Source organism: Ranitomeya variabilis, chromosome 1, assembly GCF_051348905.1.
Source record: "Ranitomeya variabilis isolate aRanVar5 chromosome 1, aRanVar5.hap1, whole genome shotgun sequence".
NCBI lineage: Eukaryota > Metazoa > Chordata > Amphibia > Anura > Dendrobatidae > Ranitomeya > Ranitomeya variabilis.
In genome coordinates this window covers 954,801,074-954,826,136 of record NC_135232.1, presented here as the reverse complement: position 1 = coordinate 954,826,136, position 25,063 = coordinate 954,801,074, and the positions used below count along the sequence as shown (strand labels likewise).

Here is a 25,063-nt window from a genome sequence, read left to right as displayed (position 1 = left end):
CTATGCTCAAAGATTGACTGACAATCCCAGCAGGAGAAAGAACAGCAGCCCTGTAGCTAGTCTTCAGCTGAATTGCTAATGAAATGAGACTTGTGAACAGGATAGTTCTTTTACCGGTCCGGATCGATGAGAGATCTGATGGTAATAGCAGCTTTAAGACGCTGCTTCACATCTAAATAACTGGATGGTTCATCAAACATGAAGCTGTGAAAAGAAAAATACAAGCGTTAAGACCGCACTTCTCATATAGACTGCTGTTAATAATGACTTGTGGGGGGCTCCGGTAAGCAGCTTCTCTTACATGTCAGCTTTCTGGATACAGACGACAGCACAGGCAAATCTCTGAAGCTCGCCTCCGGAAAGGTCCTCCACATTTCGATCCCTCAGATGAGTAAGATCTACGGCAAACCAACAATGGGATTATGGCAATATACAATGTGAGCAGAGCCTTCCCGATATTTACACCCTTAGCCCCAGGGGGGGAATCATTTCTTGCATTACTCGGTAGCATGGCTGTGTACACCTGGGTACAGATCTACGGCTACATTGTTCGACCACACTATAATATAAGAGACTCAAGGCTTTTTCTTTTCATTTTTAACCCCTTCATGACCTTGCCGTTTTTTGCAATTCTGACCAGTGTCCCTTTATGAGGTAATAACTCAGGAACGCTTCAACGGATCCTAGCGGTTCTGAGATTGTTTTTTCGTGACATATTGGGCTTCATGTTAGTGGTAAATTTAGGTCGATAATTTCTGAGTTTATTTGTAAAAAAAACGGAAATTTGGCAAAAATTTTGAAAATTTCGCAATTTTCACATTTTGAATTTTTATTCTGTTAACCCCTTCATGACCCAGCATATTTTGGCCTTAATGACCTTGCCGTTTTTTGCAATTCTGACCAGTGTCCCTTTGTGAGGTAATAACTCCGGAACGCTTCAACGGATCCTAGCAATTCTGAGATTGTTTTTTCGTGACATATTGGGCTTCATGTTAGTGGTAAATTTAGGTCGATAATTTCTGAGTTTATTTGTGAAAAAAACAGAAATTTGGCAAAAAATTTGAAAATTTCGCAATTTTCACATTTTGAATTTTTATTCTGTTAAACCAGAGAGTTATGTGACACAAAATAGTTAATAAATAACGTTTCCCACATGTCTACTTTACATCAGCACAATTTTGGAAACAATTTTTTTTTTTGCTAGGAAGTTATAAGGGTTAAAATTTGACCAGTGATTTCTCATTTTTACAACAAAATTTACAAAACCATTTTTTTTAGGGACCACCTCACATTTGAAGTCATTTTGAGGGTTCTATATGGCTGAAAATACCCAAAAGTGACACCATTCTAAAAACTGCACCCCTCAAGGTGCTCAAAACCACATTCAAGAAGTTTATTAACCCTTCAGGTGTTTCACAGCAGCAGAAGCAACATGGAAGGAAAAAATGAACATTTAACTTTTTAGTCACAAAAATGATCTTTTAGCAACAATTTTTTATTTTCCCAAGGGAAAAAGGAGAAACTGGACCATGGACGTTGTTGTCCAATTTGTCCTGAGTACGCTGATACCTCATATGTGGGGGTAAACCACTGTTTGGGCGCACGGCAGGGCTCAGAAGGGAAGGAGCGCCATTTGACTTTTTGAATGAAAAATTGGCTCCCATCTTTAGCGGACACCATGTCGCGTTTGGAGAGCCCCCGTGTGCCTAAACATTGGAGCTCCCCCACAAGTGACCACATTTTGGAAACTAGACCCCCCAAGGAACTTATCTAGAAGCATAGTGAGCACTTTAAACCCCCAGGTGCTTCACAAATTGATCCGTAAAAATGAAAAAGTACTTTTTTTTCACAAAAAAATTATTTTAGCCTCAATTTTTTCATTTTCACATGGGCAACAGGATAAAATGGATCCTAAATTTTGTTGGGCAATTTCTCCTGAGTACACCGATACCTCACATGTGGGGGTAAACCACTGTTTGGGCACATGGTAAGGCTCGGAAGGGAAGGAGCGCCATTTGACTTTTTTAATGAAAAATTATCTCCATCGTTAGCGGACACCATGTCGCGTTTGGAAAGCCCCTGTGTGCCTAAACATTGGAGCTCCTCCACAAGTGACCCCATTTTGGAAACTAGACCCCCCAAGGAACTCATCTAGAGGCATAGTGAGCACTTTAAACCCCCAGGTGCTTCACAAATTGATCCGCAAAAATGAAAAAGTACTTTTTTTTCACACAAAATTTCTTTTAGCCTCAATTCTTTCATTTTCACATGGGCAACAGGATAAAATGGATCCTAAAATTTGTTGGGCAATTTCTCTTGAGTATGCCGATACCTCATATGTGGGGGTAAACCACTGTTTGGGTGCACGGCAAGGCTCGGAAAGGGGAGGCGTGCCATTTGACTTTTTGAATGGAAAATTAGCTCCAATCGTTAGCGGACACCATGTCGCGTTTGGAGAGCCCCTGTGTGCCTAAACATTGGAGCTCCCCTACAAGTGACCCCATTTTGGAAACTAGACCCCCCCAAGGAACTTATCTAGATGCATAGTGAGCACTTATAACCCCCAGGTGCTTCACAGAAGTTTATAACGCAGAGCCGTGAAAATAAAAAAATAATTTTTCTTTCCTCAAAAATGATTTTTAGCCCAGAATTTTTTATTTTCCCAAGGGTAATAGGAGAAATTGGACCCCAAATGTTGTTGTCCAGTTTGTCCTGAGTACGATGATACCCCATATGTGGGGGTAAACCACTGTTTACCACTAACTCTAATTCCAACCCTAACCCTAAGGCTATGTGCCCACGTTGCGGATTCGTGTGAGATTTTTCCGCACGATTTTTGAAAAATCTGCAGGTAAAAGGCACTGCGTTTTACCTGCGGATTTACAGCAGATTTCCAGTGTTTTTTTGTGCGGATTTCACCTGCGGATTCCTATTGAGGAACAGGTGTAAAACGCTGCGGAATCCGCACAAAGAATTGACATGCTGCGGAAAATACAATGCAGCGTTTCTGCACGGAATTTTCCGCACCATGGGCACAGCGGATTTGGTTTTCCTTAGGTGTACATGGTACTGTAAACCTGATGGAAAACTGCTTCGAATTCGCAGCGGCCGATCCGCTGCAGATCCGCGGCCGATCCGCTGCGGATCCGCGGCCGATGCGCTGCGGATCCGCGGCCGATGCGCTGCGGATCCGCGGCCGATGCGCTGCGGATCCGCGGCCGATGCGCTGCCGATCCGCGGCCGATGCGCTGCCGATCCGCGGCCGATGCGCTGCCGATCCGCGGCCGATGCGCTGCCGATCCGCGGCCGATGCGCTGCCGATCCGCTCTGTGTGCACATGCCATAACCCTACCCCTAACCCTACCCGTAACCCTAACCCTACCCCTAGTTCTAACCCTAGTTCTAACCCTAACCCTAGTGGAAAAAGAAAAAAAATATTTTCTTTATTTTATTATTGTCCCTACCTATGGGGGTGATAAAGGGGAGGGGTTTATTTATTATTTTTTTATTTTGATCGCTGTGATAGAACCTACCACAGCGATCAAAATGTACTTGTAATGAATCTGCCGGCCGGCAGATTCGGCGGGCGCACTGAGCATGCGCCCGCCATTTTGGAAGATGGCGGCGCCCAGCGAGGAGACGGACCGACACCGGGAGCCTCGGTAAGTATAAGGGGGGAGGGGGAGATCGGGGCACGGGGGGGGGGGCGTCGGAGCACCGGGGGGTGACATAGGAGCAGGGGGGGAGCGGGCAGGAGGACGGGGGAGCGGAGCACAGGACGGAGGGGACCGGACCCCATAACGGAGCACTGGGGGGGCGATCGGTGGGGTGGGGGGGGGTCACTTCAGGTTTTCCAGCCATGGCCGATGGTATTGCAGCATCGGCCATGGCTGGATTGTAATATTTCACCAGTTTTTTAGGTGAAATATTACAAATCGCTCTGATTGGCTGTTGAAAGTGAAACTGCCAATCAGAGCGATCGTAGCCACGGGGGGGTGAAGCCACCCCCCCTGGGCTGAAGTACCACTCCCCCTCTCCCTGCAGATCGGGTAAAATAGGAGTTAACCCCTTCACCCGATCTGCAGGGACGCGATCATTCCATGACGCCGCATAGGCGTCATGGGTCGGGAAGGGGTTAATAAACTTGTTAGGTGTCCTATTGATTTCAGTGATTACACAAAGCCATTCCTAAAGACACACAGCCCCGATTTATTAAATCAGATGCGCCAGGACTCTGGCTCTAACACGTCCCCTCAATGTGAACAGTGCCAACCTTAAGGAATCGGGCCACAGCCCTGATTGAGTAAGATGCGCCAAATTAATTAAGACAAGTGCGCCTCTTAATCACTGGTACATTTTATAGCTGCTGTGTACCAATGCAATATATGTAATTTGGCCAGGGACTAATTTCTGCCCACTTTATAGGAGGTGGCCAGAAAAGGTGTGAAAATGCAAATCGTCGCACTCGCAAACCTGCGAAACTACGAGCTGTGCTAAATTTTTACAACATTGGACGCATTTCATGTCAAAATTATGGCAACAGCAGCTTGAAGAATCACCCCATAGGCTAGTCGACACAAAGCGGCATTCCAATCTCCAAGATCCTATCCCAATATGTAATAGGTGTAATAATAACATTAGCAAATACTTCCAAATAGACATGTAGTACAGTTCTTCTGATTCACTATGTCATTTACTCCATGTGCAGAGAATTGCTGTAGCTTAGATATCCATGGTTAAGACCATTAAAAACTACCTCACTATACAACTGGTCATAACCAAGGATACCTAAGCTACTACAATGCCCTGCACATGGTAAGAGACATGGCGAATTAGAAGAACTACACTACATTTCTAATTGGAGGTTATTTGCTAATATTATTATTCCACCCTACTATATATAGAATCTTGGAGATGGGAATACCCCTTTAACACTATTCCCAAAAATTGTATGGACAATGTAATATGGGGGAACTACCGCTGAAAGCTTGGTTATAAAGAATCTTACATCTTTCTATGAAGTGGGTTAAGTTGGCTTTGAAGGGGTATTCAAGGCTAAACAAGGTATCTATCCACAGGATAGGTAACCCTTACATCTATGTTGGTTCCACCGCTGTGCTGCCGACCATATCCAACAATGGGACACTCGTGCTACAGTTTCCCCTGGCTGGAAGACCACGACCAGGAAACACTGAATGGAGTGTGCACACGTACCCTGCATATAGCGCTTTACTATCTTTGTCAAGTCTCAAAGACCTGAAATGTTGCACATGTAAAATTCAACACCTTCAGGCTATGGGGACAACTTGATTAGGCTGTTAACTTGCTTGATCCTTTTTTCCATGGGTAATAAGTGGCTTCTACGATGCCTAAAAGCCACTACTGAAAAACATACATGCTCAGCAGTCTGTAAGCTTAAGTCTATGCCTAGCTTAAGAGGGTTTAAGGGGCCATCTCCATACTGTACTTACCAAGCTGCTCACAAACAATAGTCTGGGTCTTGGTTTCATCCTTACGATCCAAAATGGTCCCCACTGGGCCCTTTGAACACAAATATTGTACATTAACCTTTTTGCACTGAAAACACTCTTAATTTAGGTCAGTACGATGTAATAAAAAAGCATTAAATATTAGCAGCACTTCACTTTTATATATTTCACTTATAACCACCCCCTAAAAAACTAAAGACACAAAAGTGCACACTAACTTTTGCAGCTTTTGGAATTTGGTCCACATATTGAGGCTTAATAATGGCTTTCAAGTCATCCTCAAGAATCTTGGTGAAATAGTTCTGCAGCTCCGATCCCCTAAAATAAGTCAGAATTTCTTGCCAATCTGGAGGATCCTGAAATGACAAAGATAACTCAAAGGTTGGACGACATGCAAAATTATAATGACATGGTGCAGATGAGAAAAAGCAAACAAAATAGGGATCACATTCACCTCCCGCCTCAAGAAATCTTACATTTCTACCTGCTGCAACTTAATCTAGATTTAAAGAGTAGTAAGGGAGGTCATTATGAGCAGAATAATGCACTAGATAGGATGATTTGGTAACTGGAGGAGATGGCAGTGGAGATGGCCGTAGTGGTACTTTGTTCACAACTACAAAAAGGAGTTTTAAAGGGGTTGTCCCGTAGGAAAATCCCTGCGCTCATCGAGTTAACAACACTAAAGATGGGAAAGAGGTTGTTACTTGCTCAGGTGTTGTATTCCATAGTTCCTGACACCAAAGATGACCACAAAAAGCACCTGTAGTTTACTTACGTCATACTTCCCAAGATTAGGTTTTTGTTTTCCAGCCAGAATTTTCAATGCAGTTGATTTTCCAATACCGTTGGTGCCAACTAATCCAAGCACCTCACCAGGCCGGGGAATAGGCAACCTGGAGGTAGAATTAGTTATAGCCTTAACATTGTATTAAGAAGAGGTATTACTACATTTGTTAAAGGTCCCCTTAGTGGTCAAAACCTCCATCAGTCTAATATACACTTATTTTCTTTACAGGGTTCATCACTGCCATGCCTCCTGTCTTCCTGATTGCTGGGGAAACGAGGGCTGGGGGCGCGGGTGCTAGGACCAGTGGCATTATCACAGTTGCCTAAAACAGTGCGCTCCCGATGCTGCTGTATGAGGTAGCTTTGTCTCTGCACTATCAGAAGTAAAATGGAAATGAAGGTGGTGTGATCAGGAGTTTAAATAACGCTCCTGTGATCTAAGTTGGCCTCAGTAAAGTGCCTGCAACCGCACTACAAAACAGCTTGTAAGCACTAAACAATGAAAAAGTAGAGGTTTGGGGGAAATAGGGCCAAATGCTAATATGTAAATGAAAAGTTATTAGTTTTAATTGACTTTTTCCACATTTACCAGTCCCAGATGGGAATAATCCTTTAAGCAGATCACAAAATTGAGATAGACACACTAAAGACCTTAAAATGCTCCAGCCGTACATCCAGTAAAAAATATGACTTATTCCAAAACAATTAAAAGGGAAATTGACACCTCCAAATACATCCAATAACATGTGATCCTACCTGTTTAAAAGTGTACACCAGCCCGTAGTCATTACTAGGCTAAACGCGTAGGATCGCATCACATTACTGGATGTATTCGGAGATGTCAATTTTACTTTTAATTGCTTTGGAATAAAGTTGTATTGTTTTTACATGGACAAATGGTTGGAGGATTGTCCTATTGGGTTCACAGAGCGACAAGGTTTTAAGGACAGGATTACGTCCATGTTGATGCGCACAGTGTTTCAGAAGGGGTGAGCTGGTTTTCCTTCACCAACGCTAAAGAACTTGGCAGAAATTCCAACCCTTCATGACATACATTTACGTCATATATTGTGTCCCTGACTTTGATGCAGGCTCACACACTGAGCCATCTTTCCCGGCTGACAGTGGCTGAATTATTCTGCAGTCATCTGCTTTTAACAACTGGCAGGGGTGATGTGACCACAGGGCGGCAATGGGTTACCAAGCCAGATGGGGAATGCTGAAGACCTCCGTGCCAGTCACGACAATTCACCTGTGAAAAGCCTGCATTTAGCTGGCGTTCATTGGGTACCGTGATTTTCGCTACATACAGCAGTGCTGATGCACTATGTATAGCACAAGAGGGAAGACGATCGTAGGTTCAAGTCTCCTAAGGGGACTATTAAATACAGTAAAAAAAAAAAAAGTTTTAAAAGTATGAACAAAAAATTACAAAACTTCAAATAAAAAAAATACACATTTGGTACATTGCTACATGCTTAAAAGCCTGATGTATCAAAATCTAAAGTAAATTAATCTAATTGGCAAACAAAATAAAATTGAAACACCAGAATTACGTTTTTTTTTTTGCTGCTGCAACATTGCAATATAATGCAATAAGAGGCGATCAAAACGTTGCAGCTACCCCAAAATGGTAACAGTAGAAATGTCAGCTTAGGACACAAAAAAATAAGTCCTCACACAGCCCCAAATCCTGAAACTTTAAAACGTTTTGGGCCTTGGAAAATGGCAACATTAGCAATTTATTTATTTTAATAATTTCAGAAAATAAACAAACACACTTTTTTGCCATTTCAATGCACCTTGAATTTATTTCCTGTTTTCCAGTACATCATACGATAAAATTAATGGTGTCATTCAAAAGTACAACTTGCCCGCAAAAAACAAGCTCTCATACGACTATGTGGACGAAAAAAAAAAAAAAGCTATGCCTCTTGGGAAAAAAAAGTCAAGAAGCGAAGGGGTTAAAAGGGGTTTCATCTGGTACAGCTGGGTCTGGAGATGTGACCCTAAATTGGAGCCACATTCAGGAGAGTTTATACACAAGTGGGGCAGAACCTTTTCCTAATCTTACAAAACCCCTTTAAATCTACTATTAAAGACTGACGCCATTTATCGTATTAGTCTTACCTGTGAAGCTTAAAGGCATTGGCACAATATCTGTGGGTGGTTTCCTTCTCCAAGTTGCTTGGCAGGTTAACAATGGACAAAGCGCCAAAAGGACATTTCTGTTAAGAGTTATAAATCCATTTAGTCTCAAATATGTGACAAAAGTTTAAAATCGAATTATTTTTTGTTAATACCAGCCTTGTAGTTTTTCTTTGTAGCCAGTTGATACTTTGAAGCCTAAAGTGAACTGAACCGCATTATATAACATGGAGCAGATTGATCAGTTTCCTCCAGAATTCTGGTGTAAAACAGCTTGAAATGTTGCAAAGTATTTGTGCAAAAAAAAAAAAAAAAAAAAAAAAACAACAAAAAAACCCACCTGTTGTGACTTTTGCCGTTTTTACACCTGTTTCGGCAAACCGGGCAAAGTCATCATAACTTAGGCCACAAGAGTGGAGTTAGTTACAAGAGAAAGGTACTCCAGTTAGTGACTGGAGTACATGCTTTGTTACGTCACACAGCAGCTGAAAAACGTGCGCCACTCCAAAGCTTTTTCATTTATCAGCCGCAGTCTATGACAATCTTAGACTCATGACTGAGTTATGTCTCCTATTATATAATGTTATGTATAACCTTTTTAATTTATTTCGTTATACATTGGGAATCATGATTATGGAATTCCGCTTCATCGTTATACTTATTCCCTTGTTCTCCAATATATACATGGTCTATGCAAATTTGTTACTTTGCATAGTGTTTGTTCAAGACGCCCTATTATCCATCATGATAAAATGAATATACAAGCACTTTTTATGATGGTTATTTATGTTATGGTATTTAGCATTCATGTTACGTGTCTGTTAGGGTAAGTTCACACAGGACGTTTTTGCTGCTTTATTTTCTGCAGCAAAACCGGATCTTCTTGGCAGGAAAGAAGCTGCGTCAAAAACGCAGGTTTAGGTGCTTTTTTGTTGTGTATTTGTTGCGTTTTTTTTCTCTTTGTCCATGCTAATGTCCTTGAATTTTCAGCAGCAAAAACGCAGCAAATAATGATACCTGCGTTTTTTCAACACCCATTCAAGTCAATGGGTGAAAAACGCAGAAAAAATGCTGAAAGAAGGGACATGCTCCATGATCAAAAAACGCCGCAAAGCACAAAATACTGATCACACAAAAACCCAATGTGTGTGCATGAGAGTTCTGAAATCTCATAGGCTTTGCTGGTCCTGTAAAAAGCAGCTGAAAATTTGCATAAAAACGCCCTGTGTGAACTTACCTTTATATTTATTTAAATAATTGTGATCAACTCATTAATTGGATGGAAAATCTTAAGTCATTGGTATTCCTCATTTTGACAATTGTGATTTACATATATATTTTTTTTACTTATTTTTATGTTTAGTTTACATATATTTTTATTACTTATTTTTTGTTTAGTTCTTTGTACTTTATCTCATTTTTATGTGTTGCTTTTACAATGTAGATCTATGGAGCCTAAGGACAAGGTTTTTACATTGTAAAAGCGATTTCGAGGTTACACAGAGCATAGTGATCCTGCAAATTGGAACAGCAGTCAAACCCAGAAAACTAGCGCAGTGGTGATGAAAACTGTAATAGATGGCGATGAGAGTATATTACTGCCCTTCACTACAGTATGCATATATTTGCACAGGTTTAGGCAATCAAAAAAATAATAATTGGGTTTCAGTAAGTTGCCAACAGCTTTCTCCCATTAACCTGAGGAAGCTGGTTTCATCGGCACTTTACGGGGTGTCGAGAGCTAATCTTTAAATTAGGCAACGTATTCAACTCTCAGCTGTTCTTTGACCATGTCATTTTTCGCTTTGCTTTTGGGTCTATATTGGGAGGGATACGGATTCTTTCCTTAATCATTTATACATTTGGACAAATTGAGCTTTTGTGGCCTTATAACATGCTGCGATTTGGATTAATGTGTTTGTTCATGCGGATTTAATCTTGTTGTGCTGTCTTTATATACATCTTTTTGATAATAAAAACATTGATTCTTATATGTTGGATGTGCCAGGATTTGCATAATTTGGTATACTCTCTCTTGCTTTTTAATTGTTCATATCGACAACAGTTACAGTGCGCTCTCTTGCAGTCTATTTCAGGTTACAGTGCGCTCTCTTTCAGGTTGCAGTGCGCTTTCAGTCTATTTCAGGTTACATTGTGCTTTCAGTCTATTTCAGGTTGCAGTGCGCTTTCAGTCTATTTCAGGTTGCAGTGCGCTCCCTTTCAGTCTATTTCAGGTTACAGTGCGCTCCCTTTCAGTCTATTTCAGGTTAAAGTGTGCTCACTTTCAGTCTATTTCATTTTACAGTGTGCTCTCTTCAGGTTACAGTGCGCTCTCTTTCAGGTTGCAGTGTGCTCCCGCTCTATTTCAGGTTACAGTGCACACTCTGCTATATTCATTAATGTTGCCCACCTGTGCAGAGCTTTGGTTTAAAGTAATCAAGAGGTGCATAGCTCTTAAATTTGGCACATCTTCAACACACCATATTCTTCTTTACAGGCTTAAAGGGAACCTGTCACCCCGTTTTTTCGGTATGAGATAAAAATACTGTTAAATAGGGCCTGAGCTGTGCATTACAATAGTGTAGTTTGTGGACCCCGATTCCCCACCTATGCTGCCGAAATACGTTACCAAAGTAGTCGTTTTCGCCTGTCAATCAGGCTGGTCAGGTCGGATGGGCGTGGTGTCTTCCCCCAGATCTTGCGTAGTTTTCTGTTGGTGGCGTAGTGGTGTGCGCATGTCCAAGGTCCCGAATCCACTGCACAGGGGTGTGAAAATAGCAGCGATGTCCGTTATTCCATTGGTGGTCGGTGGGCGCGGCCATCTTGCTTTGGCCGCGCGTGCGCAGAAGCGGCGCTCTGCTGGCCGCGGCTTCAGGAAAATGGCCGCGGGCATCCGCGCGTGCGCAGATGGCTATCGCGGCGGCCATTTTCGTGAAGCAGAGTTCGCATCTCGGCTTCACGAAAATGGCTGCCGCGATAGCCATCTGCGCACGCGCGGATGCCCGCGGCCATTTTCCTGAAGCCGCGGCCAGCAGAGCGCCGCTTCTGCGCACGCGCGGCCAAAGCAAGATGGCCGCGCCCACCGACCACCAATGTAATAACGGACATCGCTGCTATTTTCACACCCCTGTGCAGTGGATTCGGGACCTTGGACATGCGCACACCACTACGCCACCAACGGAAAACTACGCAAGATCTGGGGGAAGACACCACGCCCATCCGACCTGACCAGCCTGATTGACAGGCGAAAACGACTACTTTGGTAACGTATTTCGGCAGCATAGGTGGGGAATCGGGGTCCACAAACTACACTATTGTAATGCACAGCTCAGGCCCTATTTAACAGTATTTTTATCTCATACCGAAAAAACGGGGTGACAGGTTCCCTTTAAAGGGAAGGTGCCATAAAAAAAATTTTTCCCCAGTAATTGAAAAATGTAAAGAATGTTTAAATTTTCTTTAAAAATATTATCGGGGGCATGGGGTAGGTGTCAGGGGGCATAGGGTGGGTGTCCGTGGGCACGGGGTGTCTGTGAGCTTGGAGGGGCTCAGCCTCAGACTTTGCTCTTCTGCTCCCTGGATCACTAGTCTCAGACTGCTGCAACCTGCTCTCTTCTCTGGAATGTAAAGTAGGACGATCAGGCATGAGACCTAAGGAGCTGCAGGACTACAACACTTAGGTAGGAGCTCAGCCCTGGCATGCTGGGACTTGTAGTGACACTGCAGCTGGAGGTCTGCTCCCTTGTAGGGTCTGCTCCCTTGTAGGGTCTGCTTCCTTGTGCCAACCATAGCCCAAGTATTGGAACAGCATTATTGTTTCGCTCCCAGGAGATGGACATGTGCCAGGGAGGCTGTCAGACCTTCTGCAGAATGCTGGATCCATCACAGAGGCTGCCGCCCACCTTTTTACACTGTGCAGCCCTCCCACCTGATCCATTGGTGAAGTCCCACGGCTGCTGCCTGTCTGCACACTGATCCCCCTGCACCATGCACAGCAGGCAGGGAAGGGTTAACCATTACAGGCCAGCCTCGCTTTTGGTGCCGCTCCTTGTAAGCACGCAGGGACCCTGTGGTGCAGAGAATTGCACTATTTTCAGAAGCATTGATCCCTGCGGAGCTTCGCACCGAGCAGGGAGACTCCAGGCTGCGATCTGCACAGACAGTCACTGTATCAGGGTGATGAAGTGCAACACATCCAGCCACATATCAGTACTGCACAGAAAAGCAGCAGACATAACACTCAATGTACAGGGAGACGCGCTGCTGCTGGGCTGATTTCCTGCCAGTGGACCGAGGGTGGAAGCTTTCAGCAAGACAGCGCAGGTCGGCAGTGAGCGGTGATCACAGCCTGCACTGTAATACTAATTACAGGCTGTGATCACCGCTAGCGCTGCAGATACTTACCCTGGACCCTGGCTTCCCAGCAGCTTCTCCCCGACATCTCCTGTCATCGCAGCCCACAACATACTCTGCGGGCTGCAACAAAATGGCCGCAATCTCCTCCTACAGCTGTGATCTGGATAGCCCAGGGTGGTGAGCCCAGGTCACAGCTGAGAGGCAGGAGGAGCGGCCTCAATGTCAGAGATGCGGTCGGTCGGTGTCTATCCATCTCATCTATCTGTGTGTAATGGAGTGTGGGTTGGACAAATGTAAAAGAGGAGGTTGGACAAAAATGACATCACAAATCTTTTTTTTTGTTCAATAATACATCTTTAGTTTTCAAAAACGCATACAAAAACCGCGCAAAAAACGAATAAAAAAATGCATCGAAACCGCGCAAAAAGCGCACCAAAAACTGCACCCAAAACCGCACCAAAAACTGCATAAGGCTATGTGCACACATTGCAGATTTGCCTGCATTTTTCTGCACTAAATCTGCAGCTCTTGGCAGAAAACGCAGATGTTTATTTTGCACGGTTTTGAAGCTAAATAAAGATGTATTATTGAACAAAAAAAATAAAAAATTTGTTATGTCATGTCTTGCCAACCTCCTCTTTTACATTTGTCCAACCCACACTCCATTACACACATAGATAGTCAGACAGACAGACAGACGTAGATAGATATATGGATAGCTAGGCTACTTCATCAGGTTTTTGCCGTCAGGCATAATCTGGCCAGTTTTGAAAAAAACGGACCAGTTTTTTTTTTTGCCGGATCCGTTTTTTTTTCTTTTAGAGTTGTATTAGTGCCGGATTGCGCCTCACGTTTCAGCCGTTTTTTGCCGGATCCGTCAAAAGAAACTGTTTCTGGCGGATGGAGAAAATGTACAGAGGAAAGTTTTTTCTGTCCGGTGAAAAAACGCGCAGCAACGAATCTGGCGAAAAACGTATGAAACGGAGATGTGAAATGATGAATCCAGCCTCCGAATCCGGTTTTTCATGCATTTTGTAAATTGATATGCACATTTTCCATTCTCTTTCTCTAAAAAAAAAACAAACAGATCAGTTTCATCAGTTTTTCACTATTTGCAACGGATCCGTTTTTTTCAAAAATTCGCTGGATCCTGCCTGACGGAAACAAACTGATGTGTTAAAGTAGCCTAACTATCCATCTAGCAGGATCCGTTGCAAATAGTGAAAAACTATTGATTTCCATTGAACCATGATTTCAATGGAAAAATGAATGAAAAACTGGATTCGGAGGCCGGATTGATCATTTCACATCTCAGTTGCATACGTTTTTCGCCGGATCAGTCGCTGGGCGTTTTTTCGCCGGACAGAAAAAACGTTTTTCTGTATGTTTTCTCCGTCCGCTGGAAACAGCTGTTCTGACGGATCTGGCAAAAAAACGGATGAAACGTGTGGCCATCAGGCGCAATCTGGCGCAAATACAACTCTATGAGAAAAAACGGATCCGGAGGAAAAAAAACCACGGATCCGTTTTTTCAAAACTCGCCGGATTGTGCCTGACGGCAAAAACCTGATACGTGAAAGTAGCCAGATAGAAATATGGATAGATATATCTATCTATAAATATATCTATAGATCGATATAGCCATAGTTATCCTTCTATACATATATCCATAGTTATCCATGTATAGATATATAGATTTATCTATGGATATATCTATAGATATATCCATAGATATATGATAGCGAGGCCTATGTTTCTTACTGAAAGGTTAATTTAAAAAAAAAAAAAAAAACGGAAAAAAAATGGCGTGGGCTCCCGTGCAATTTTCTGCGCCAGAGGGGGAAAGCCGACGGCCGGGGGCCAATATTTGCAGCCTGGGAAGGGAGTAATACCCATGGCCCCTCTCTAGGCTATGAATATCAGTCCGCAGCTGTCTGCGTAGCCTTTACTGGCTATTAATATATATTAATTATATTTTATAGCCAGAAAGGCTACGCAGACAGCTGCGGGCTGATATTCATAGCCTAGAGAAGGGCCACGGATATTGCCTCCCCCCCCCCGGCTACAAATACCAGCCCGCAGCCGCCCCAGAAATGGCGCATCTGTAAGATGTAAGATTCCGGCACTTAGCCCCTCTCTCCCCACTCCCCTGTAGCGGTAATAAAGACACAGCCAGAAAAAAAGTAATTTAATATTCTTAATTTAACCATACTTACCATACTCGATCGCCTGCAAAAAATTAAAAAAGGAGATTTTTGTGTACTCACCGTAAAATCTTTTTCTCCGAGTCATCATTGGGGGACACAGGACGAATGGTGTTATGCTGCTGCCACCAGGAGGACACTAAGTTAAACACACACAAAAGATTAACTCCTCCCCTGCAGTATACACCCACAGGCTGGACAATCCAGAGCCAGTTCGGTAACAAAGCAATAGGAGTAAACCAGTTAACAAACAGAAAACATGTCATAGTCAAAACACAGACTGAAAAGAACAATTGAGCCAACTAGGCTAACAGGGAGGGTGCTGTGTCCCCCAATGATGACTCGGAGAAAAAGATTTTACGGTGAGTACACAAAAATCTCCTTTTCTCCTACGTATCATTGGGGGACACAGGACGAATGGGACGTCCCAAAGCAGTCCCTGGGTGGGTCACCAGAAGTTATAAATGCTGTGCGAGCCTACAAACTACAGATGAGACACCGCCGCTTGTAGGATTCGCCTACCGACGGAAGCGTCTGCCGAAGCCTGAAAGTGCACATGGTAGTGTTTCGTGAACGTATGTAGACTGGACCATGTAGCAGCCTTGCAGACTTGTGCTGCCGATGCCTGGTGCCAGATGGCCCAGGACGCGCCGACTGACCGGGTAGAATGAGCCTTGATCCCCGGAGGTGCGGCGTGACCCTTGACACGGTAGGACTCTTGGATGGCGGAACGAATCCACTTGGCAATGGAGGCCTTGGAAGCGGGTAGTCCCTTCCGTGGCCCCTCCGGAAGAACGAACAAGGCGTCTGACTTACGAAGAGACGCAGTCCTGGAGACGTAACGTCTGAGACCCCTCACTAAGTCCAGAGTGTGGAGCGCCCTTTCCGTGCGGTGGGAAGGAGCAGGGCACAGTGAGGGAAGGACAATCTCCTCATTAAGATGGAAGGAGGAAACAACCTTCGGAAGAAAAGTCGGACATGTCCGCAGAACCACCTTGTCCTGGTGGAACACGAGGAAAGGAGGTCGGCACGACAGAGCTGCCAGCTCAGAGACACGTCTAATAGACGTGACAGCCACGAGGAAAGCAATCTTCCAAGACAAGAACAGCAAAGACACTTCATGCAAGGGCTCAAAGGGGGGCTCTTGAAGAGCACAGAGAACTAGGTTCAGGTCCCATGGTTCCAAGGGCATCCTATAAGGCGGAACCATATGAGAAACACCCTGGATGAAGGTCTTGACCTGCAATCTGTTTGCAATCTTTCTCTGAAAAAGAACCGAGAGAGCAGAAATTTGGCCCTTAAGAGAGCTGAGAGCAAGACCCAAGTCTACGCCTGATTGGAGGAATTCCAAAATGTGAGGGATAGAAAAACGGAGGGGGAAACGTCCCCGCTTCCTGCACCAGGCGAAGTATGCCTTCCAGGCGCGGTGGTAGATGCGCATAGAAGAAGGCTTGCGTGCGCGGAGCATGGTAGATATCACCGTCTGGGGCAACCCCTTCTGCCTCAGTACCCAGGACTCAACGGCCACACCGTTAAACACAGGGCCTCTGAGTTCGGGTGGTAAATGGGCCCTTGAGACAGGAGGTCTGCGCGACTCGGCAGCCTCCAAGGTACGTCTGAGACCAGTTGAACCATCTCGGCATACCATGTCCTGCGCGGCCAGTCCGGAGCGATGAGAAGTACTGGGATCCGTTCTGCCTTGATCTTCCTGATCACCTTTGTCAGAAGAGGAATTGGGGGAAAGATGTATGGGAGTCTGAAACCCTGCCATGAGAGGACGAGAGCGTCGGCTCCGAAGGCTGAGGGGTCGTGAGACCTGGCCATGAAGACGGGAACCTGGCAATTGAGGCGAGATGCCATTAGGTCCACGTCCGGGGTCCCCCATCGAGAGCATATCTGGTGAAAGATTGCGGGATGGAGAGACCACTCTCCGGGATCGAGGCTGTGGCGACTGAGAAAGTCCGCTTCCCAGTTTTCCACGCCTGGGATGAAAACTGCTGATAGTATGGAATGATGTGACTCGGCCCAGCGGAGAATTAGCGTCACCTCGACCATGGCCGCCTTGCTGCGAGTGCCCCCTTGGCGGTTGATGTAGGCTACCGCAGTGGCGTTGTCGGACTGGACTCTGACCGCACGGCCGGAGAGGAACGGCTGAAAATGATGGAGAGCCAGTCTGATTGCCCGAATCTCTAGGATATTGATGGGCAGCTGAGACTCCTGCGGAGACCAGCGACCCTGCGTCGAGTGGCGCTGGAACACTGCACCCCAGCCGAAGAGACTGGCGTCCGTTGTGACAACCAGCCAGTGCACCGGAAGGAAAGACTTCCCCCGAGTCAGGGAGGACCTCTTGGTCCACCACCTGAGGGACTGTCTGACTGGGCGAGAGAGAAGGAGACGGCGGTCGAGCGAGGCGGGATTCCTGTCCCATACTGCCAGAATGGCGTGTTGTAAGGGACGGAGGTGAAAAACCGCAAAGGGCACTGCCTCCATTGCCGCCACCATCCTGCCGAGTACCCTCATGGAGAAGCGTAGGGAGTGAGAGCAAGGTTGAGTAAGCTTCCGGACTTCTCTCTGTAGAGTGGATACCTTTTCCGGAGGCAAAAGTACTAGACCCTGAGAGGAGTCTAAGATCATTCCCAGGTAGGATATGGTTTGGGCCGGGACTGGGGAAGATTTTTTGAAATTGATTTTCCAGCCCAGGCGCAAAAAGGTATCTATAGTGACGTCTACCGCTTCTGCACAGGACCGGAAAGAGGGGCCTTTTATGAGAATGTCGTCCAAGTAGGGCAACACCACTATGCCTCGAGCATGTAGAATGGCCACGGCAGCTGCCATGACCTTGGTGAATACCCGAGGAGCGGTGGCCAGCCCGAAAGGTAGGGCGACAAACTGAAAGTGGTGCCCCTGGACCGCGAAGCGGAGGAAGCGCTGATGAGACGGTAGAATGGGGATGTGCAGGTAAGCGTCTTGAACATCTAGAGATGCAAGAAACTCGCCCTCTTCCAGAGAGGCAATTACCGAGCGGAGGGACTCCATACGGAATTGACGTACACGGACGTACTTGTTGAGGAGCTTGAGGTCCAATATTGGACGTACTGAGCCGTCCTTCTTTGGTACAATGAAAAGATTGGAATAGAAACCTTGGTACCTCTCGTTCTGAGGTACCGGGATGATGACCCCGTCTTCCCATAGCGATCTTATGGCCTGAAAATACTGACGGACCCTTGCTCTGGGAGGAGGGGACTGGAAGAAACGAGATGGGGGAAGAGAGACAAACTCGATCTTGTAACCGAAGGATACCAGATCGCGGACCCATCGGTCGGGAACTACCGAGAGCCACGCGTCCCGAAAGAAGAGTAGGCGGCCGCCAACTCTGTCGGTGTCCTTTGGCGTCTGCCAAGAGTCATTGAGGTGGAGACCTGTTAGGTCTGGGCCCTCTGGATCCTTGTTGTCTGGGTCTGCCTCTCCAAGAGGGAGAAGGTTTGTAAGAGGGCTGGGAGGTTCTGTCCTTGCGCTGACCTCTCCCGGCGCCGGGTGGCGCGGAGGAAGGATTGGACCAATTGGAGCCGAAACGGAAATATCGACCTCGGCCCTGTTGGTTGCGAAAGGGGCGAAAAGTCCGTTGCTGGGGAAGGAATTTGCTCTTTCCCCCTGTGGAGTCTGCAATTATTTTATCTAGTCTGTCCCCAAAAAGACGTTCGCCCTGGTATGGAAGGGACGTGAGAGATTTTTTGGATCCTGAGTCCGCTTTCCAGTCCCTGAGCCAAAGGGACCTGCGGATCGTGACAGCATTGGCCGCTGCCTGTGAGGCACAGTTGGCCGCGTCTAAGGATGCGGAAACTACAAAGTCCCCCGCTCTGGCAATCTGAGTGGCCAGGTGAGAAACCTCGGGGGGTAAGTCGGCGTGTAGTGCTGTAGAGGCTAAAGACTCGGCCCAATGGGTCATGGCTTTTGCAACCCATGTGGCGGCAAAAGAAGGGAAGAAAGAAGCCGAGGAAGCTTCAAAAGCCGAGCGAGCCATCTGATCAATTTGCCTATCAGTGGGATGCTTGATGGACGCGCCCTCGGAGGAGGATAGAACCGCCTTGGTGGCTAGCCGCGATACTGGCGGGTCCACGGAGGGTGACTGAGACCACTCCTTAGCAAGGTCCTGAGCAAACGGATACTTTGATAGCATAGCCTTCTGACCTGAGAAGCGTTTATCCGGACGGACTCTGTGGAGATCGACAATGTCCTTGAATTGAGGATGCGTAGGAAAAAATCTATGAGCCTTTGTGGTTCGCCCGAATGACACGGGATGAACCGCCTTGGACGGGGTTTCCTCCTCTAACTGTAGCGTCTGACTTACCGAGTCTATGAGAGAATCTAGGGTCTCTTGGTCGTGACGATACTCTGGGGAACAGGACACGCTGGATGCGTCGTCCAGAAAAGATTCCCTGCTATGAGTCGGGGATGAGTGGCGAGAGACTTCGCTCTCTGATCCAGAGGGCTGATCACGGACCGGAGATATTACCCTGGACCTCTTTTTAGATGAGTGAGGGCTTCTGGAAGCGGTACGACCTCTAGGCCGAGAGGGGTTCTTAGGCCGCGTTACATCATCCGTGGAAGCGCCCTGGGTAAGGGACGGGTCACGGAGGGACTGTATCGTCCTTTCCAAGGATGCCACAGATCGAGCAAGGGAGGACGCCCATGCGGGGGTACTAGGCTCGCATTCCGGGTCAGAGGCCGGAGTATCCTGTGCCGCAGACATTTCGCAGGCGGAGCACAGCGGGGTAGTGTGACCTCGGGGCAGAGATACCTTGCAGGAGGTGCACACAGCAAAAATAACAGAGTGGGTCTTTCCAGTCCGTTTTTGCCTAGACTGTGACATCTTTGTGAAGTGAGCGTACTGGCAGGGGAAGAGAAAATCCTACTGAGTGCGTCTCACCAGGTTCTGCGGTGCTTGGCAGGGAGATCCTGAAGTCCTGTGCGCTGTGGTGCTGCAGAGCCGCCAGCGCACTTCCTGGTCCAAGATGGCCGCCGAGATGTGAGAAAGGCGCTTCTCGGGAACGAGAAGCGCCCAGAGAGAGAGAGGGGGGGGCGTGTCGTGGGCGGGCGGTGAATTCCCTGCTATGCGCGTCTGCCACCGCCCTCCTGCTGTATGAGGGTGGAGTCCGGCTCCGGGCCGGTAAACTGTGCCACTGTAGCGTCTGTGCCCCGCGGCTGCAGCGCCGCATTAGAAGGAGGATAAGGGCTCCCTGAACGGCGGTCCCCTGTCAGCTGGTCGGCCCCCGCACTTACCTTGTGCGATGGGGCCGATGCTCCATCCACCTTCACCTTAGTAGGGAGAGGGTGGAGAGCTTCTGCCGCCGTGCAACATCCGCTATGTTCAGTGGTGATGCAGTGGACGGCTGCACGGACGCCATGACATTCTGTCCGGCTGTGCCCTGGCTCCAGGAGACTTAGGTGGATGATTAGTCCCCGTGGTCGCCTGAAAGGGAGGGAGGGAGATCGGAACGCTAAGGAACCGTCGCCACACTGGAAAGTGAGCCAGGGCTGGCATCCATCGACGCGGGAAAGGATACAGGAGGAACGCTCCATGTACTTGCCCGTTGTTGGTGCGGGAGAGATCAGAGCTGAAAATTTGCCTGTCGCTCCCTTCCGTTAAAAGCAAAAAATTGGTGGGGTCCTGAGGACCCAAGTGCCTCCTGAGACACTAAGTAAGAACTGGCTCTGGATTGTCCAGCCTGTGGGTGTATACTGCAGGGGAGGAGTTAATCTTTTGTGTGTGTTTAACTTAGTGTCCTCCTGGTGGCAGCAGCATAACACCATTCGTCCTGTGTCCCCCAATGATACGTAGGAGAAATAATAAACCGTATACTCCCTGTCTGACGCAGTCCAATTAATAACGAGTGTCCCACAACGATCTCGCCTATAGAACAGTGACATCGAGTGATGTCAGTGCTCTATAGGGCCTCCAGTGACACACTGACAGGAGACAATGGCTCCTGCAGTTTATCACTGAGGTTACCTGAGTTCATTGGTCTCACTTTATGGCATTGCTGTGTGGGAACTTTCTCACACAGCAGTGCCACAAGTGAGAGTAGGGACTATTTTTTACAGTGGCGGAGGGATACAGTGCGGAAGGATACCTTCCATCATTGTATTCCTGGAGCCCATGGAGAGTGGTCGCATCAGCTAATGCTCTCCACGGGAGATCATCGTGGGACACTCGTTTTAACTGGATTTCTGCGGATCAGGGAGTATAGTTTTATTATTTTAATATTTTTTACAGGTGACATTGGCTTCGGGGATCAAAGTGACAAGTGATGGTGAGTATGTAGCGTGCCGCATGTTGCATGCAGCGTGCCGCATGCAGCGTGCCGCATGCAGCGTGCCGCATGTTGCATGCAGCGTGCCGCATGTTGCATGCAGCGTGCCGCATGTTGCATGCAGCGTGCCGCATGTTGCATGCAGCGTGCCGCATGTTGCATGCAGCGTGCCGCATGTTGCATGCAGCGTGCCGCATGTTGCATGCAGCGTGCCGCATGTTGCATGCAGCGTGCCGCATGTTGCATGCAGCGTGCCGCATGTTGCATGCAGCGTGCCGCATGTTGCATGCAGCGTGCCGCATGTTGCATGCAGCGTGCCGCATGTTGCATGCAGCGTGCCGCATGTTGCATGCAGCGTGTCGCATGTTGCATGCAGCGTGTCGCATGTTGCATGCAGCGTGTCGCATGTTGTATGAATGTAGTATGCTGCATGAATGTAGTATGCTGCATGTATGTAGTATGCTGCATGTATGTAGTATGCTGCATGTATGTAGTATGCTGCATGTATGTAGTATGCTGCATGTATGTAGTATGCTGCATGTATGTAGTATGCTGCATGTATGTAGTATGCTGCATGTATGTAGTATGCTGCATGTATGTAGTATGCTGCATGTATGTAGTATGCTGCATGTATGTAGTATGCTGCATGTATGTAGTATGCTGCATGTATGTAGTATGCTGCATGTATGTAGTATGCTGCATGTATGTAGTATGCTGCATGTATGTAGTATGCTGCATGTATGTAGTATGCTGCATGTATGTAGTATGCTGCATGTATGTAGTATGCTGCATGTATGTAGTATGCTGCATGTATGTAGTATGCTGCAAGTATGTAGTATGCTGCAAGTATGTAGTATGCTGCAAGTATGTAGTATGCTGCATGTATGTAGTATGCTGCATGTATGTAGTATGCTGCATGTATGTAGTGTGTTGCATGTATGTAGTATGTTGCATGTATGTTGCATGCATGTAGTATGTTGTATCTATGTAGTATGTATGTAGTATGCATGTTGTATGTATGTATTTATGTTGTATGTATGTAGCATGTTGTATGTGTGTAGCATGTTGTATGTGTGTAGCATGTTGTATGTGTGTAGCATGTTGTATGTGTGTAGTATGTTGTATGTGTGTAGTATGTTGTATGTGTGTAGTATGTTGTATGTGTGTAGTATGTTGTATGTGTGTAGTATGTTGTATGTGTGTAGTATGTTGTATGTGTGTAGTATGTTGTATGTGTGTAGTATGTTGTATGTGTGTAGTATGTTGTATGTGTTTAGTATGTTGTATGTGTGTAGTATGTTGTATGTGTGTAGTATGTTGCATGTGTGTAGTGTGTTGCATGTGTGTTGCATGCATGTAGTATGTTGTATCTATGTAGTATGCATGTTGTATGTATGTATTTATGTTGTATGTATGTAGCATGTTGTATGTGTGTAGTATGTTGTATGTGTGTAGTATGTTGTATGTGTGTAGTATGTTGTATGTGTGTAGTATGTTGTATGTGTGTAGTATGTTGTATGTGTGTAGTATGTTGTATGTGTGTAGTATGTTGTATGTATGTAGTGTAGCATGTATGTAGTGTGTTGCATGTATGTAGTATGCATGTTGTATGTATTTATGTTGTATGCAGTATGTTTGTGTTTTTTTATACATTCAACACATTAGCCAGATGATGGGACTACTACTGTCCCATCATTGGCTAATGTGTCACTCACTGTCACTGTAGCAGGCATAGCCAGATGGGACTTGTAGTCCCGTCGGACGATGCCTGCACACAGACACACACACCAATGACCCCACCGCACAGCCCGCAGACCCCCCGCACATCCCAGCACCGCCAGGAGATCCCAGCGCCGGCCGCAGACCCACCGCGCAGACTCTCCCCGCTGCACGTAGACCCCGGCACCGGCCGCACATTCCAGCACAGCAGACCACCCCGCCTCCAGCATAGCCCCGCAGGCTGACCCCAGCATCGCCCACAGCCCAGTCACTCGTGATGAGTGACCGCTGTCTGTGGAGGCTGGGTCACGCCTGCTGCTGACGTCACGTCAATTTCCAGAGTCTGGAAATTGACGTGACGTCGGCAGAAATTAGCGGCGGCTGCAGCCTGAGGGTCACGTGACCCGGACTCAGCCGCTGGCATAGCGCCGCTCACAGGCGACATAAGGTATTTGCAAAATTCATTAGGGGCCCCAGGGGGATATATTGGGGGGTTAATTGAAAGTAGTGCACAACCCCTTTAAGTTCGGGATTACTCATCTCTAACAGCAAGGAGAAGCTAAAGAGAGCACCAAGTACTAATACTCCATAGACACCACATCAAATTTCATCACTGTACAAGAGAGTCACTTAAAGATATTTGTACAGTTGTGCTCAAAAGTTTACATACCCCGGCAGAATTTTTGGTTTCTTGGCCTTTGTGGAGAAAAAGTTTTGGCGTTATCATTCATATTCTCTGGATAAAGGCCAAGAAAGCAAAAATTCTGCAGGGGTATGTAAATTTTTGAGCACAACTATATGTCATGTTATGCTTAGGCCTCATTCAGATGTTTTTTTTTCTTGCAGGATAAAGAAAGAAAATAAAACAACCAATTTTTATCAGTTTTCACCATCAGCATTTAATCACTTAAAAAAGTAAATAAATAAAAATATGGTAGTTTCTAAGAGTCCTTGAAAAACGGATAGCATAAGGCCGGCGTCACACTGGCGTGTTTAATTCCTAAAAACATATATACAGTAGATAGATAGATAGACTGTATATATGTTTTTAGGAATATTTTAGCCGATGGATCCATGATTTGTCCATTTTGCAAGCCTGCGCAAAAAAAATAATAAAAAAAATCGCCATACGGATGACACACGGATACATTTGTCCGTAAAAATCGCATCCTCGCATTGGATACGGAAGTGTTTTGGGAAAATTACTGCGTATTACGGCCGTAAAATACGGTCCGTATTTCCCTACGCTGAGTGTGACGCCGGCCTTAGGATGCGATCAGTGTGGTGCTCCAATTCTCACAGGCCCACAGACATTAATGTGCGATTTTAAACTGTGACAAAGTAGATAAAAACTTGACATCTCAGTTTTTATTTTTTTCAGTTTTCAAGATGAGCTTTTGATGTTGCAGATTTTCTGCATCTACTTAGTAAATTAGGTTACTTGTGTTTTTTCATTGTGCAAGTGCCTTTATTTTTTACATGCGTTTTTACATTTTTGTATTTTCTGTCTCTTGTTGCTCTATCATGTTTCAAATACAGCTGCTTTGTTTTAGATAATTTCTGCTTTTTATCAAAACTTTATTGATAGCCATGTCCCCTTTGCTGGAACTGTAAGACGAGGCGTTTTTCATGCAGCAAAACTACCGAAAATCTCATTGTGGGAAAACAGCCTTGGGGCGGAGACAGTCTGCTGTATTTCTTGTGCGAGAATCGCATCGTAAAACAAGTACTGACTATCGGCTCTACTGACCGGAGCTTGACAGCTGCATAGTAATCCATCATGCCCGGGTCAGGAGAGGTGCTGGCCAGTCCCTGCAGTGTGATGCGATTCTCTCGCACGAGAAATACGGCAGTCTGTCTCTGCCCTTATAGTCAGCAAAAAAACACATGTGAACAGCCCCTAAGACCATGAATCCATTTACAGGGAACCTGCAATCAGGTATAAACCAAACCTATCACCATTAAAATCATATAGATGGGGTTCCTAGAACCCTTTTATACCATCTAAGTGCCTCAGCATACTTCCAAAAAAGTGTTTTGCAATCAG

At 46.1% G+C, this 25,063-nt stretch overlaps 1 protein-coding gene across 2 annotated transcripts in view; it reads right to left on the bottom strand.

The window, feature by feature from the left end:
• Positions 1-25,063, bottom strand: part of ABCE1 (ATP binding cassette subfamily E member 1) — a 46,629-nt gene that overhangs the window by 9,038 nt on the left and 12,528 nt on the right. For both annotated transcript variants that reach the window (XM_077279271.1, XM_077279272.1), the window contains exons 4-9: positions 8,409-8,506; positions 6,268-6,385; positions 5,708-5,845; positions 5,472-5,541; positions 302-398; positions 115-204 (exon numbers count right to left, since the gene is read on the bottom strand). In XM_077279271.1, the coding sequence (XP_077135386.1) occupies positions 115-204; positions 302-398; positions 5,472-5,541; positions 5,708-5,845; positions 6,268-6,385; positions 8,409-8,506 (611 nt within the window). The remainder of the gene's footprint in view (positions 1-114; positions 205-301; positions 399-5,471; positions 5,542-5,707; positions 5,846-6,267; positions 6,386-8,408; positions 8,507-25,063) is intronic.